Raw genomic sequence first — 12151 nt, 5'->3', positions numbered from 1 at the left:
AGGTTGTTGGAGGAAGTCTTGCATTGGCGCCTTCCCATCTCCTCGTTCAAATGGAGCCAGGAGAGGCCTGGTGTCTTGGTCCAGTCTTTGCTGTGACTGAGTCTCTGGGTGTATCTCTTCAGTGTAGAAGCAGGGACCGTCCCGTTGAGCTGGAACTCCTCAGCACCCAAATATGGATGACTGGTAGTCCAATGACCTGCGGACAAAAAGGAGGAACTTTGGGGTTAGGGCAGGGACGAGTAGAACACAGGACACCCTGCCTCACAAGTTGAAGGTGCGCGTGCTCCCTTTCAGGGGTCCTTGAGGCCTGACATGTAGGCAGGCACTCACCGCTCTGGGTTGGAAGCCTTAGTGTAGGAGCAGAAAACTGTTCCTGTTTCTGAGCAAAGGACCTTCCAGAAAACGCAGGCTTGGAAGGGGGAGGGGGGTCATGTGTAAGAAAGACAGCCCTGCAGAAGTAGCTGAGGGAGGGGGGTTTGTGCTCTCTTCCGGGACGATCGCCCCCGGATAGCACACACTCCCCCGTCCAGATGGAATTCCTCCGCACCTAAACAGGGCCGCCTGGTAGCCCAATGATCCAAGGACAGAAGGAAGAACAGGGCAGGCAGTGCGGGATCCAGGAGAGCACAGGAGCCCCTGGAGCACAGTCTGAGGGTGCCCGGGCTCCCTTACAGGGGACCTCGAGGCTCACTGCTCTGGGTGGGTTGTGGATGCAAGCCCAATGTCTCTCCTGGTGCCCGGATAAGATCTCCTTGCTGCTTGGGTAGCTTGTAAACAAAGGGCCTACCTTGCTTGCTGCAGGCAGGCTATTGAGACAAAGGAGCTACCACCCTCCCGGTTGCCCTCCCGATTCGGATTCAGTCCCAGCGCCCCAACAAGCTGAGCTGGGAGATGTTACCTTAAGGTATAAATTTTATGAGATTAATATATGTATATTAAACTTTTTGTCATGATATTAATGGTCATACAGAGTACTAACTATTCTAGAAAAGGGTTTCATCTACTTTCTTGCATATGATTTCTGGTTTGAGTCTCTATCAGTTTTCTGCAGTGAACCATAAGCATGCCTATTGGCATTGGGAGGATCGGGCTCCACAACAATGATTCCTCCAGGATTATGATAATACAACTAAGCTGAAAAACATCACCTAAAGATTGGTTTTGGACTACAAACTGCTCAGAACAATTTTGAAGTGGCTAGCTGAGATGATTGAGCCTAATAGACTATTTTAGCCAGGACTTGAGACAAGCCCTGCACTTTCCCATTACATAGAGATTAGACAACAAATGATACAGCTACCTCTCACAAGACTTGGCAATTAACAAAAATAATCTTTTTAGTTTGGATGCTCACCTTCCTGGACCTGGGTGGGGGGGGGGACCTTGGACTTCCAACAGGGCAGGGAACCCTGATTGCTCTTTGGACTGGAGAGGGAGGGGGAGGGGAAGGAAGTGGTAGGAGGGGAGGAGGTGGAAATTTTTAATAAAAAAAAAAAATAAATAAATCTTTTTAGGATCCCCTAAAGATGCCATTGCCCCCAGACAGCAGGAAGTAAATTTAATAATATCATGCCTACATTCCCAAGAGGTGGGGTGGGTGGTTTTTGGCCATTCAATGGCTTATGTATATTTGTTATTGTTTCAGAGGTTAGTTACAATTTGTTATTTGTTATGGCTAGGAGGAAAGTTGAACAAGGAGATTGGATTCAGAGTTCTTGTTTTGAAAAGAAAAAAAGGAGATGCAGATATGCTAGGATAAAAGGGTAGAATCTACTTTGCAAAGAAAAAAAGGAGGATATAGATATGATGAGATAAAAAGGTAGGTTATTGAGTCTACTTTTAGAAAGCAACTGCTAATTTCAAATATTTTACATTGGATTGGACATTTGTATATTATATACAAAATTTGTATATTGATACAAATTTGAGATTAATTTTGTTAAAACATACTGTACATACATTTCTAATCTTGTTCAAGATATTGTACCTATACAGTTCACTTAACAATGCAATGCAAATTTCTAGTTCTTGAAAATTATTATTAGCATCTGTTTAGGATAAGAAAATGCAGGTTAGTAGCTAATCATCTATTAAAATCAAACTTGTAGTTACATTAGGTATGTTTTCAAGTTCAAAGATATATTTTAGAAAGGTTGTCTACAAACATTTTAGAGATCTGCAGAATATGGCATTTAAGATGTTTTAATAACATAGAGCTCACTAGAAATATGCCTGAGTAATCAGCCAACAAGTGTTGTAATTAATATAGTTTCTGTGTGATAATTCAGGTCTGGGTGGCCAGAAATTAAATAGAAGTCTTCTATTACACTTGGGTCTCTGAGCGAGTTGATGACTAGATAGTTATAGTTTTCCTTGTTTACCAGACTCAGAAAGCAAGTTATGATAGAAAGGAAATTAAATGCAAACTTTAGACTCATAAAAAAAGGGTAGATATGGAGTATTTTCTCTGAATTTGTCAAATAAAAATGGACTGGACATTGCTGCTGTACTTGTTGCTTGTATATATTGTGTATATTTAATTATACTCATTGTATATAGTTTTTCTTATATTAGTCATAGCTTTCTTTTTTAATTTTAGACAAACAGGAAGCTATAGTGGTATATTATTTGTGTTTTCATAAATAAAGCATGCCTCAAGATCACTGCAAAGCAGCCACACTAGTCAGCCATACAAACCAGGCAGTGGTGACACATACCTTTAATAGCAGAAGCCACAATAGTTAGCAATAGAGGCTAGGTGGTGATTTTGCATTCCTTTAATCCCAGCACCAGAGAGGAATATAAGATGGGAGGTGACAGGTATCAGCTGAGTCTCAGTCTGAGGATATTTTGAAGCAGGATCACCCATTTTCTGTCTGAGGTAGAGGTAAAAACCTATGGCTGGTTGTTTTGCTCTTCTGAACTTTTGGTTAAACCCTAATATCTGTCTCTGGGTTTTTCTTATTCATGCTGCATTTTATTCTGCATTATGTCCTGCAGAACAATCTAGGTCATGGCAAACAGTAGGATTTCCATTGTTGTCTGTCTTTCTATCTGTCTGTCTGTCTGCCTGTCATCTATTCATACATCTATCATTTTTAAGACATTGTCTCATTATGTAGTACAAGCTAACCTAGTTCTCCTTATGTAAACTCTGTTGGCCTCAAACTCAAGATCCTTTTATCTCAGCTTCCAGAATGCCAGGATTATAGACCTGTGCCCTAGGTAATTAGCACTGATGAAAAAGAGAAGTGAGAGTTGGAAGCAATGAAGACTTAGCTAACTATGCTTTCTAGTTTTATGTCAACTTGACATAGCTAGAGTCACCAGAAAGGAGGGAACCTCAATTGAGAAAATATCTCCTTAACAGTTATAGGCAAGCCTCTGGGGCATTTTCTTAATTAATGATTAATGGTAAAGGGTACAGCCCATTGTTCTTTTTTGCTCATGTTAGCTTTGACTATCTGGGATTTTTTCTGGTTCCATATGAATTTTAGGATTCTATTTTTATTTCTGTAAAGAATGTTGTGGGGTTTGGTTTGGAATTGTATTGAATCTATAACTTGTTTATGGTAGAATGGTCATTTTCACAATATTGAGTCTACCAATACATGAACATGGGAGGGTCTTTCCATTTTTCTGGTATCTTCTTCAATTTCTATCTTCAGAGATTTAAATTTTTCATTTTATCTATTTTAACCCATCAGAAGTTGATTTCTTAATGATAAGAATTTCCTGTTCCCAAATGATTTTTTCACTGTCATTTTTAGTGAAGTCAATCTTTCTTGTGCTTTTATAAAATGACACATTTTTTATATGCCATGTTTCCATGTATTTATGGGTCTAGTTGGGAATGCCATTCTGTTTTCTTGATCGATTCTGTACTATTATATGTAAAAGTACAATTTTATAATGTGCTTTTAAAGCTGGTGTTTCATACTCTGTTTTGCAAAGTAGTAACTTTATCATTTTTCAAAATGAGTTTTAGAATTACTTTTTTTAAATATATGAAACTCTCTAAGATATAGATTGGTGCATGAAATTTGTGCATTGATTTCTAAGTGAATTTATCTCTTCTAGTTTTGAAATTGCCTATATGTGAACATGGTATTTCTATGTGTTGGCTTCCTTCAAGTCTTCTAGAATAATTTAATAGATTTCTTCATATTACTTTTCTACATTTCATTTCCAGACATAGAGTTTCTATTGCTTTTGTAAATTTTACTTTCACTAAATAGGTAAACTGGTGTGTAGGTAAGTCATTTACTTTCTGTTGATTCCAATTTTTTTATTTCTTTGACATAATACAATTGCTAGAATAGTACAAAATATATCTTGTGCACTCTCTCCTATTTAAATATACATCTAAGCCTTTTCTAGTCTTATGTGCCTTGTATATCAAAATCATACCATTTGTATCATAGAAATTGTATAGTATTTTTAACAACTGCCAAGGGACTGCCCTTTGTTACTCTAATTATTAGTAAAAAGTCTTTTAAAAAGAATGTTTTTTACTATTGGTATTTAATTTTCCTAAATAAATATTTCTGTTAAATCTGATCTTTCTCTTAGAGCTGCAATATGCTAATGCTGTAATGCGCTTTGATTATGTCTGGCTTCGAGACCACTGCCGCTCAGCATCGTGCTATAATTCTAAGACTCACCAACGGAGCCTGGATACTGCCAGTGTGGATTTATGTATCAAGCCAAAGACCATTCGCCTGAATGAATCCACACTCTTCTTCACTTGTAAGTATACAGGAGTTTGTTGAATTTCTTAGGTCTTTTTCTAAAGAATAATAATTTTATTAAAAAAAATAGTTTGGCTCTTTCCAAATTAGGGTGTGGTTTTTTTTTAGTTAATTTCCCCCCTTGCTTTAGAAGCAATTTCAATAACCTTTTGATTTTGTTTAGTTTTGTTACAGCTAACATCATACTTAATTTTCAGACAGGATAATCTCTAACTAGGAAACATTTCAAGGATGGCTGCTTTTGTCTGTTGTAGTCTGAGTGGCGGGCTACTTTCCCGGCACCCGGCTGCCCGCACGGCTAGCTTTACCCGAAATAATTACACGGAAGCTGTATTCTTTTAAACACTGCCTGGCCCATTAGTTCCAGCCTCTTATTGGCTAGCTCTTACATATTGTTCTAACCCATTTCTAATAATCTGTGTAGCCCATGAGGTGGCTTACCAGGGAAGATCTTAACCTGCATCTGTCTGGAGTGGAAGAATCATGGCAACTCCCTGACTCAGCTTCTTTCTCCCAGCCTTCTGTTCTGTTTACTCCACCCACCTATGTTCTAACCAATAAAATGGCCAAAGCAGTTTCTTTATTTTTTTAACCAATGACCTTCCTCCATCATTTGTCACTCTTTGTTTTGCCTTTATTTGTTTTGCACTTTATTTTTAAGACAATATCTTGTAATATAGCCCCAACTGTCCTTAAATTTACTATATAGATCAGCCTGGCCTCATGCTAGTGATTCTACTGCTCCAGCTTCCTGAGTGTTTGGGTTTCACACATAAGGACTAACATTCTCAGCAGAAAGTAAGGAGACCTTGCTTCCCTTGCTTAGACTAACCCATACCTCCTTGGGAACCCCCTGTACCAGCCTGAATGGCCTCATTCATAAAAATTTCCCCTGTTGAAAGCCCTCTTATACCTTCTGGAAACCATACTTCAGGTGCTACCCACTGCCTTCTGTACTAGGCCTGCCTATAGCTCCCAAGATTTTTTCTCCAGGATCCCAGCCTGCATATCCTCTGTAGCAAGAAGAAGACCAGGCTTTCCCTACTTAGGCCCACCCATATTGTCCCTCTTGCACTAGAGAAGAACTAGGGCCTACCCTTCTTAGGCCTACCTATATATCCAGGAGCCACACTTAAGGCAAGGACCATGAACTCTGCTACACTGTGCTGACCTATAGCTCCTAAGAATTTTGTTTCAGTGTGGCAAGAGGAGAGAGCTGTTTGTTTGTTCCGGACTGCTTAACCCAGAAATAATCACTTAGAAACTAGATTATTTAAAACATTGCTTGGCCTGAACTGTTAGCTCTAGCTTCTTTTTGGCTAACTCTTATATATTAATTTAACCCATTTCTATTAAACTGTATATGGCCATGTGACTATGGCTTACCGGCAAAAGTTCTGGCATCTGTCTCTGGCAGGGCTACATGGCGATTCCCTGACTCCTTCTTTCTCCCAGAGTTCTGTCTAGTTTTCCCCACCTACCTCTATGGCTCTGCTATAGGGCCAAAACAATTCTTTATTCATTAACAGTAATCACAGCATACAGAGGGAAATCCCACATCAGTTTCAGGAATACAACCAGCATAGCCTTCTTCAGAAAGAAGATCTGACTTAGTTTACTTGGGCCTACCTACACCACTCCAGAACTTCTTTTATAAGCCCCACAGAGGAAAATGAGCATCTCAACCTTGTAAATTTCTCTGCTAAAAGAAGGAAAAATTTTAAAAGAATGACATAGGGAAAACATGAAAAACATCGACCAACATACTACTTAAGATGTGCAAGTCCCAGAACAGGAAAAAAAATAACAAGACAGTATGACTCTTCCATAAAGTGCTAATTACGTAATAATAGCACCTAAATGTAAATGACCTGGAAAAACTTCCAGGCAGAGAACTTAAAAGAATAATTGCAACTGTGTTCAAACAACTCAAAGACATGAATGTACTCCAAAAGAATGAAAACAAAAACATAAATGAAATGCAGAAGTCAACCCAAGATATAAAAATAAAATTTAACAAAAATAATTGCTGAACAAAAGCCAAACTGAAATGCTGGTAGAAATGGAAAAACTCAAAATGTTAAAAACAAAAACAAAAACCCTCAGTGGAAAGACTCACCAATAGAATGGATCATGTAGGAAGCAAAAGAATCAGGGGCAGAAAAAGTAGAGAAATTAGATAACTCAATAAAAGTCAATGAGAAGTTTTAGAAAATATATTAATAAGTAAAAGCTAGAGTAGCAGGGAGTTTGATGTGAGATTCTGTCTCTTAGGAATGTCAAACACACTCCTAAAGTCTCACCAATATATGACTGCTTACACATGAGCTAAACAAGGACAACAACAGTAGACATGCTAATATGGATGAGGAAAAGCCCAGAAGATCTCAACCCTATACAAAGAACTTAAAGCAACAAGGGAATGCTGGAAGTTGGAGGAGAGGTAGTCCACACCAGAGAAAGAATACCTCAACTGGTCTTCCAATACCAAATTGTCAACCCTGAAATCATACATAAAAGTAACATCATATAGATTATACATGTTATATTTATGTATTTAGGGAAATATACATAAAAACAGTGAAAAAAAACCATAAATATGGAGGGTGGGTCATGTATCGAAGGGTTTGGAGTAAGGAAAGGGAAGGGAGGAAATGATATAATTATATTATAATCAAAAAATAAAAGAATTTTTTTTTAAAAAAATATAAGAACAGGCAATGGAGAGATGGATCAGTAGTTAAGAGCAGTTGCTGCTCTTGACGAGGATGTAATTTGGCCAGTTTCCTTTCATCTGTAATCTGAGTTCTGGGGTTGGTCTATGGGCACGAAACTCATACACAGTACACTCATATACATGCAGGCAAAACACTTATACACATTTAAAAATGTGTATATATACAATCATTTATGCCCCGGCATTTTTTTTTTTTNTTTTTTTTTTTTTTTTTTTTTTTTTTTTTTTTTTTAGTTTTTTGAGACAGGGTTTCTTCGTAGCTTTGGAGCCTATCCTGGAAATGGCTCTTGTAACCAGGCTGGCCTTGAACTCACAAGGTCTACTTGCCTCGGCCTCCCAGAGTGCTAGGATTAAAGGTGTGCACCACCACTGCCCGGCTGCCTCTGCAATGCTTAAGCTTACATGGGCAGCCATTTTATGGTAGCTCTCTAGTTGTTCCTATCCTAAATGCTTGTGTTATTGTCATTCCTAAGGTTCAACAGTCTTCCTTTATGCTGTCTATCCAACATTTTGTTTTGTTTTGTTTTTGTTTTTGTTTTGGTCTTCCTCTTCACCTTATCTTGTGCATTCCTTCAAGCAGTGCTGTCTTTGGGTATCTGCTGTCATTCATTCTGATAACATGGCCCAAGTGTCTCAAGCACTATTGTTGTATCCTGTAGTTTACTTATTTCCATAGATGAAGGTGTTTCTTAAAGTTATTATTGTACAACCTATCTCTTTGTGTGGATGTCTAGAATCCTGCTGAGACATGCCATCTCAAACACCTAAAAGTTGTATCAATATACAAAATGTCCTAAACAGAGATAGAAACATGCATATATACAATCTGACAAAATAACTTTGCATAGGTGTACAAATATAAACAAAAGTAACAGATATAATTTGAATTTGTGTTAATATACAAAAACTATACCATTGTAAATTATCCATAAATAATAGCTCACAAGTATTCATTCTATTACCCACTATTACTATCTCCCCCCCCCTTTTTTAACCCTATATAGTTTTCACCCTAACCCTCTATCTAGTACAAGTAATAATCAACAACCCCTAAACAGTGTTCCCAACTCTATAAACAAACTTTTCTTGGGGGGGGGAGGGGATGTCGTCTTCTAGAATTGCTTCCTGCTGTCATGGGGGCAATGTTCTCTTAAAGGGATCCTGCAAATTAAAGTGATGGTTAAGTTTCAAAATTACTGTCTAGTATAGTTGCAAATAATTTCCAAGCAGTCAATAGAGTTTTCTTTTTCCAAGTTCTTATTTGAAGTTCTGGCCAGAATGTCATGAAATGGTGTACCATTTCCAAATCTGGTACCCAAAAAAGCGGTCTTATAATAGTGCTGTCTGCATCACAATGTCATCTCAATTAGGTAGAGTTGTTGCTGTAGGACCCCATCTTCTTCCTAGAAACTTCAAAGATTACTGCAGGAAAAGGATCTGTAGGAAAATCTATGTTCATCATGAAAAGCTTAAACATCATTCATATAAGCATACATTCAATGAAGAATATGATATAGACAAAATAGGCATGGAGAAAGTAAAATTGTTCCTAGGCTTTCTTCTGTCCCATACCAGATGGCTCCTGATATGAGACAGAAACTCGACATGTTCCTTTTAACAACATACTTGGATTTAGAAAAATACAGAGCCATTGTCCAACTCCAAAACCAGCTGAATATATTAATGTGTGTGTGTGTGTGTGTGTGTGTGTGTGTGTGTGTGTAGGGGGTACTTGTACTCTTTGATGAACTTTGTAAGAGCAGTACTTGCTGGACATGACAAGGCCTTTGCACACAAAACACAGTTTTTGCGTCTTTTGGCACATAATCAAGCCAGTCAAAATTCCCAGCATGGATGAGGGAGAGACTCATGAAGTAGACTCAGTTGTTTAAAAATAGTGCACATCAAGATTTGAGTAGAAAGTGATGGGCAAGAACAGTTGGAGGGGAGAGAATAGGAGGTGGATTTGATCAATATATGTGCATCTATAAAATTATAAAACAATTAAAAATGTAAGACAAATGTTGACAAAAGAATAAACATTTTAAAGTAGTAAATTGTTGTCAATATTTCTAAATTTTATTTTAATCATTTTTTCCTCCTAAAAAGGGCCAGATGGTCATGTGAGTAGATATGATCTGGATTGGCTGGTGAAAAATAGCTATGAAGGGCAGAAACTAAAGGTAATCCAACCTAGAATATTATGGAATGCTAAACTCTATCAGCAAGCCCAAGTTCCATCTGTAGATTTCCAGAGTTTCTTAGAAACAAACGATGAACTGAAGAAGTTTCTGCAGAACCTTCTGCTATATGGAATTGCATTTGTAGAAAATGTCCCTCCCACTCAAGAGCATACAGAGAAGTTGGCAGAAAGGATCAGTTTAATCAGGTAATTTACTAACTTTCTGAAATGCACAGTAACTAATGTCTACATGAGCACCAATTAAAAGATGTAAAAAGATCTAGCTCATGAAGCATCTGCCTCTATTCATCTTCATAGATACCTAACTCTCAATCATAGATTGGCTGTTAATACTTCATTGGATATATTATATTGCATTTAGCATATTCACAACCTATATTATATTTTGGTCTGCAACCCTTTTAATCATATTTTATTGTCTGTTCCTCACTGATAAGCACCTGATTCTAAGATCCAATCAGTGACTTTTCCAGGATCACTGTGACAGTAAGCAATATACTTCTGATTTATTTATCTTAAATAAAGTGTTCTTTTCATTACTAATTTCCATTTCTCATATAGATTTATCTTCTGTAGCATTAAATGTGACATAAATTTACTTCATTACAAATAGTATTTGTTTTTTATTTAATAAAATTCATGTCTAACTAGTTCATTGTGTTACCCCAAGTACCAAAGTATGCTAGGTCAAGAAGACAGTGGTAGTAGAACATAATAAATAGCATTTGTGAGCCATTTAGTTTGAAACACAATTTCAGAGCTCTCAAATAAAAGAAACTGTTGCTATGCAAACAACTGAGAAAAATTGGAAACTTTTGTTTCAAGAGGAAAGGCATTTCCTGTTTGCTCTTAGGTTTAAGGAACTCTGAAAGCTAAACGATTAAAGTATCCTTTCTTCAAATCTAGGTGTTGTGGCGCAGTCCTTTAATCCCAGAATCTGGGAGGTGAATCTCTGAGTTACAAGTCAGCATTGTTTACAGAATGAGATTCAGGACAGCCAGGGCTGCACAGTGAAATCCGTCTTGAAAACCCAAATCAAAAAAGTATCTTTTCCTCAGATCTGAACCTACTGAGAAAATAAATGCAAAATCAAATCTATTATCCTGCAGGGGAAATTTAATATAGCAGTCTCATAATTGTAACAAAAATACCATTTTCTCTTTTTCTTGTTCCTCTGTGTTCAAACAATTAAATGAAAGCAAACACCTCTATGACATATGAATAATATGAAAACTCTCTCTCACACTTGTTATTAGATTTTCTATATTAGAAAATGACTGTTGTTGAAAAATCTGAATATTAATGAAAGACAGTAGTTGTTATATAAATTAATTAAAATTTTCACTTGCTGTAAGCAGCCACATCATTATTTCTATAAAAGGAAAATAAACCCAGGGGATAGCCTTGAATGAGGAGGCTATTAAAATAATCAGATAAACAAAGGGCGGTGATCCCTGAGCTTTCAGAATGTGCATTTTAGTGATTTTCAGTTCATATTCCTAGAGTATTAATTAGTGACAGAATTTCAAAGATTGGCATTTTTAACTGTAAGTTTCATCTATATATAGCAATCTATAACAACAATTATTATATATTAAGAATAAACAATGATGAATAAAATTACAAATATAATTAAATATTACATTAAAATTAAATATTACAAATATCTAATAGTTTTTTCTTGATTTTACGTGTCAGAGAAACCATCTATGGAAGGATGTGGTATTTCACTTCAGATTTTTCCAGAGGCGACACTGCCTACACCAAGCTAGCTCTAGATCGGCACACTGACACTACCTACTTTCAAGAGCCCTGTGGGTAAGTATATTAGACTTTTCCAGTGTAGTGTTCTTGTATTTGATGGTTTTGAATAGTTTCTTAATTGTCTTCCATTCTATTTTAGTGAAGATCATGTCTACTTACCGTGGACTTAGATGAGTGTTTTTTTTTATCTTCCCTGGAAACATAGTCATTTTAAAATATTCTAGTTTAGTCTTCATTAAACTTTTATGAATAAAAGTTGTATTTAAAATATAACACATATACATGTGTGTCTATGAAAAGAAACAGATACTGGCTTATGCTGTAGCGTAGTTTGCTCTATCCTAGAACTTGAACTCAGAATGTAGCCGAGACTTAAAGAATCCTCTTGCCTCAGGCTTCCAACCCACTATATGGGACTACAATATTTTCTCAAAGTAATTACAACTTGTTGAAATAGGAGCGGCGGGGCTGCGTCCCCAGAACCTCGGCTGCCTGGCTAGCTTATGCCCGAAATAACAACACACAAACTGTATTCATTTAAACACTGCTTGACCCATTTCTATCTAGCCTCTTCTCGGCTAATTCTCACATATTAATTTAGCCCATTTCTAATCATCTGTGTAAGCACCCCAAGGTGCGCTTACCGGGAAGATTCTAGCCTACGTCCATCCTGGGTCGGAGGAGCTTCATTGCGTG

The 12151-nt window shown here is 37.1% G+C and overlaps 1 protein-coding gene across 2 annotated transcripts in view; it reads left to right on the top strand.

Annotated features, from left to right (window-relative positions):
• The window catches only part of Tmlhe (trimethyllysine hydroxylase, epsilon), a 104906-nt gene that overhangs the window by 68359 nt on the left and 24396 nt on the right, over window positions 1-12151 (top strand). For both annotated transcript variants that reach the window (XM_050124954.1, XM_050124955.1), the window contains 3 exons: window positions 4573-4749; window positions 9598-9877; window positions 11390-11509. In XM_050124954.1, the coding sequence (XP_049980911.1) occupies window positions 4573-4749; window positions 9598-9877; window positions 11390-11509 (577 nt within the window). The remainder of the gene's footprint in view (window positions 1-4572; window positions 4750-9597; window positions 9878-11389; window positions 11510-12151) is intronic.

This window comes from Alexandromys fortis, unplaced genomic scaffold, assembly GCF_014885135.2.
Source record: "Alexandromys fortis isolate MF-2015 unplaced genomic scaffold, M_Fortis_MF-2015_v1.1 scaffold_225, whole genome shotgun sequence".
NCBI lineage: Eukaryota > Metazoa > Chordata > Mammalia > Rodentia > Cricetidae > Alexandromys > Alexandromys fortis.
Note: the sequence above shows the minus strand (reverse complement) of the source record. Positions and strands in the feature narration are given on the sequence as shown.